Source organism: Andrographis paniculata, unplaced genomic scaffold, assembly GCF_009805555.1.
Source record: "Andrographis paniculata isolate CXL003 unplaced genomic scaffold, ASM980555v1 Contig9END, whole genome shotgun sequence".
Taxonomy (NCBI): domain Eukaryota; kingdom Viridiplantae; phylum Streptophyta; class Magnoliopsida; order Lamiales; family Acanthaceae; genus Andrographis; species Andrographis paniculata.
Window position 1 is genome coordinate 4,657,176 of NW_026137639.1, and position 3,658 is coordinate 4,660,833.

General features: G+C 38.6%; 1 protein-coding gene and 1 non-coding gene across 2 annotated transcripts; one reads left to right on the forward strand and one right to left on the reverse strand.

Annotated features, from left to right (window-relative positions):
• The first annotated feature begins 1,597 nt into the window (after positions 1–1,597).
• LOC127244113 (uncharacterized) lies at positions 1,598–2,519 on the forward strand. Its single transcript, XM_051264450.1, has 2 exons — positions 1,598–2,012; positions 2,227–2,519. The coding sequence occupies exons 1-2, from the start codon at positions 1,598–1,600 to the stop codon at positions 2,517–2,519; spliced, it is 708 nt and encodes a 235-aa protein (XP_051120407.1).
• LOC127244479 (small nucleolar RNA R71) lies at positions 1,973–2,079 on the reverse strand. Its single transcript, XR_007837203.1, has one exon. It is a non-coding gene; the product is annotated as a small nucleolar RNA R71 (small nucleolar RNA).
• Positions 2,520–3,658: the final 1,139 nt, after the last annotated feature.

Genomic DNA, 3,658 nt, shown 5'->3' on the forward strand with positions numbered 1-3,658 from the left:
CGAGATTTAGAATATATTATTTTAAGTTTATGGATAAGATTTATAAATATATATCTTATATATTTATTTATCATATTTATTTATTTGTTTTTATTATTATTATTACTTTATATATATATATTTATAATAAATTACATATCAAATGGATCTTGAGCTAATGGTCCTCCGAAAGGATCACAACTTGATCCCTCTATCGTGTCGGAATCTGATAATTAGAAATCGCATGCGTTTTATATTTATATCATATGCGATATTTGGGTGATTTTGATTGGATTCTACCTAATTTATATGCAAATTGTTGATTTGCTGTGTGCAGAGGGCAAATATTAAATTTGGCATAATTGGCAGAAAAAATGAAATAAAATTAATTAAAGACCCAAAAGCCCATCTACAAAATAATTAGGGCAAAAATCAAATAAGAAGAAAAAAGGCACGCCTATTGAGAAGAGAGGACGGCTAGGGCAGATACGCACATGAGTAGGAGACTACAGATTCATAGATCGCGCAGGAGCAAATCGACAAAGAAGATTTCCCCCTCCCACTATGACTTCATCTTTCTCTTTTATTCTTTGTTGTTTGATTATGGAGTAGATACTTTTCTGGTTTGAGGGATGATAATGTTTTGGTTCTTTTGTTTTGGAGATTCTTGACTTTCTTTATAAAAGTTCTTTTTGATTATCAATATTTGTCTAATTCTGAGAATAACGTTTGTGATTGTTCAATTGATTGAATATTTTGTTACTGATATTTAAATTAGTCTGATAATCTAAAGTCAATTCAGGTAGGATATTCGTAATTGTATTCGCACTTGAATAGGTGATAACCGGGTTGAATAGTTCCTTCCCGGGGGTTAGACAATCAAATCTAATTGCTCCTCTTAGGTAGTAATTGTTTTGAATTGGGTTTTCCTAGATTGGAATGCGGTTAGGCAATATCCTTATGGTCGCACCTAGGTTTATTTGCTTAATTAGGGGTAGTTAACGGTCGTACCTTAATTACCTACACTGTAAGGAAAAATTGGTTGTCAGAGCTTGTTGATAACTATAACCAATTTATTGATACTTTAATAAGAATTAATTTTATTGAATTAATGATAAAACACAAGTTCCTTAACTGCATCATCCCTTGAGCCAGGCATCCCCTTTATGTCAGTTCCCCCTTAATTTAATTGCTTTTTTATTTTATTTTCATTAGATAATAGAAGAAAATTCCCCCTTTATTTACTGTATTAGAACACGAAAGAGTGAATCACACAATCCCTGTGGAGACAATCCCTTCCCCTGTATTACATTAAATTGCGATCACGGATTAGGTAAAATATTTGATTGACCGCGCGACAGGTCAATTTTTGGCGCCGTTGCCGGGGATTGGCATTTTTTTTTACTCTTTTGTGTTATTTTAATTTATCCTCCTGTTTATGCCCCGTTCTTCTCGTACAGGTGAACTGATATTTAATCTTGAGATCGAGAAGGTTGAGCGAAAGCTACGAAAGGAAACCAAGCAACAAAAAACTGCTCAGGTTGCGTAGCTGGCAGAATCTTTAAACCACCTCAGAATCTCTAGCTCTAGCGACTCTGAAAGTGATCAAGAGACTGTCATGGCTGAGGATACCCGCACTCTAAGAGAGTTGGCTGCTCCCGACTTGGCGCAGCAGCCCTTATGCATTAACTTTCCCACTCTGAATAACACTATTGCTTTTGAACTGAAATCTGGATTAATTCATTTATTGCCTTCTTTTCATGGACTTGCAGGTGAAGAACCTCACAAACACTTGCAAGAGTTCGACGTGGTGTGCTCCAGCATGAAACCACCAGGTGTTACTGTTGAACAGATCAAACTCAAAGCCTTTCTATTCTCACTTAAAGATGCTGCAAAGGATTGGCTCTACTATATCCCACCTGAAAGCATTGACACGTGGAACGACATGAAGAAGAAATTTTTGAAGAAGTACTTTTCAGCTTCCAGAGCTGCGATTCTGAGGAAGGAGATATGTGGCATCAAACAACAATCAGGTGAAACGCTCCATGAATATTGGGAGCGATTTAATAAGCTTATCATTAAATGTCCACAACATCAAATTCCCCCTCAGTTATTGATTCAATACTTTTATGATGGTTTGTCGTTGATGGACAGGAACATTATCGATGCTGCAAGTGGTGGAGCTTTAGTAAATAAGACGCGGCACAAGCTTGGGATCTTATTGCGAGGATGGCTGAAAACACGCAGCAATTTGGTTCAAGAGTGTTGGACATATGAGCGGAAACAACAGCGACCATGCCATCCAATCGATGCAACAACAACTTTATGAGTTGACGAGCTTTGTTCGCAAGATGGTCGTGGAAAAATCCAACCCGAGTGTCCAGGTCAAGGTGTGTGGAATATGCACGAGTGCAGGACACTCTACAGATGCATGTCCGACACTCCAAGAAGAATGTGCAATGGATGTGAACACTGCAAACTACGGTATGAATAGACCTCCAGCGTACCATCCATACTCCAACACCTACAATCCAGGCTAAAGAGATCATCCGAACTTGCGTTATGGAAACGCACAGCAGGGTAATGCTCATCAACCATTCGGAGCTATGCAGCAGATGCAACAACCTCGTTTCTATGAGAAACAGCCGCCCCAAGCACCCACAAGCAACTCCAGTCCATCTTTGAAAGACTTGGTGAAATCTATGGCTACCAGTACCCTGCAATTCCAGCAAGAGATGAAGTCAACTGTCGACAAATTACAAGGTCAGATCAATCAAGTGTCAGAGGAGGTGAAACAGCTACATGAAAGAGGAAAGTGGTCTGCTCAGCCTGAGCCAAATCCAGCAAATGTCAGTGCCATCACTATCTGCAGTGATACGATGATTGAATGTTCCTCCCGGCCTAATCCAAAGAATACGAGTGCTATAACCCTTCGTAGCGGAAAGGAATTGGAAGGTCCACCTCCTATATCAAAGGAACAGAATGAGGATCAGATTGAGATGGAGATTGAAAAAGAAGCTGAGATCCACGAAAAGGTACATCCTAACTCTGTTCCTCCTACTGAAACTAAATCAGCTCCTTTTCCTGACAAGTTGAAAAAACCACAAAAGACAAACAAACGAAAATAGATGATGGAAATATTTAAGAAGGTGGAACTTAATATCCCGCTCCTGGAAGCTATCAACCAAATCCCCAAGTACGTAAAGTTTTTGAAAGAACTGTGCACTAACAAAAGGAAATTGCGAGGGGACGAGCAGATTATAGCGGGTGAGAACGTTTCTGCTGTTCTCAAAAGAAAGGTACCACCTAAAACAGGTGATCCAGGTATGTTTTCTATCCCTTGTAAGATTGGAAAAACTGAGATAACTAAGGCTATGCTAGATCTAGGAGCTTCTATTAATTTCATGCCTCGATCAATATACGACTCTTTAAATCTAGGGCCTCTAAAAGAAACAGGAATTATTATTCAACTTGCTGATCGAACCCATGCTTATCCCGATGGTATGATAGATGTATTAGTTCAAGTGAATGAATTAATTTTTCCTGTTGATTTTTATATTCTTGATATGCACGATGCACATTGTTTTAATCCACCGCCTCTTTTGTTAGGAAGACCTTTTATGTGCACTGCAGGAACAAAGATAGATGTTAAAAAGGGCACACTCAGCTTCGAGTTTGA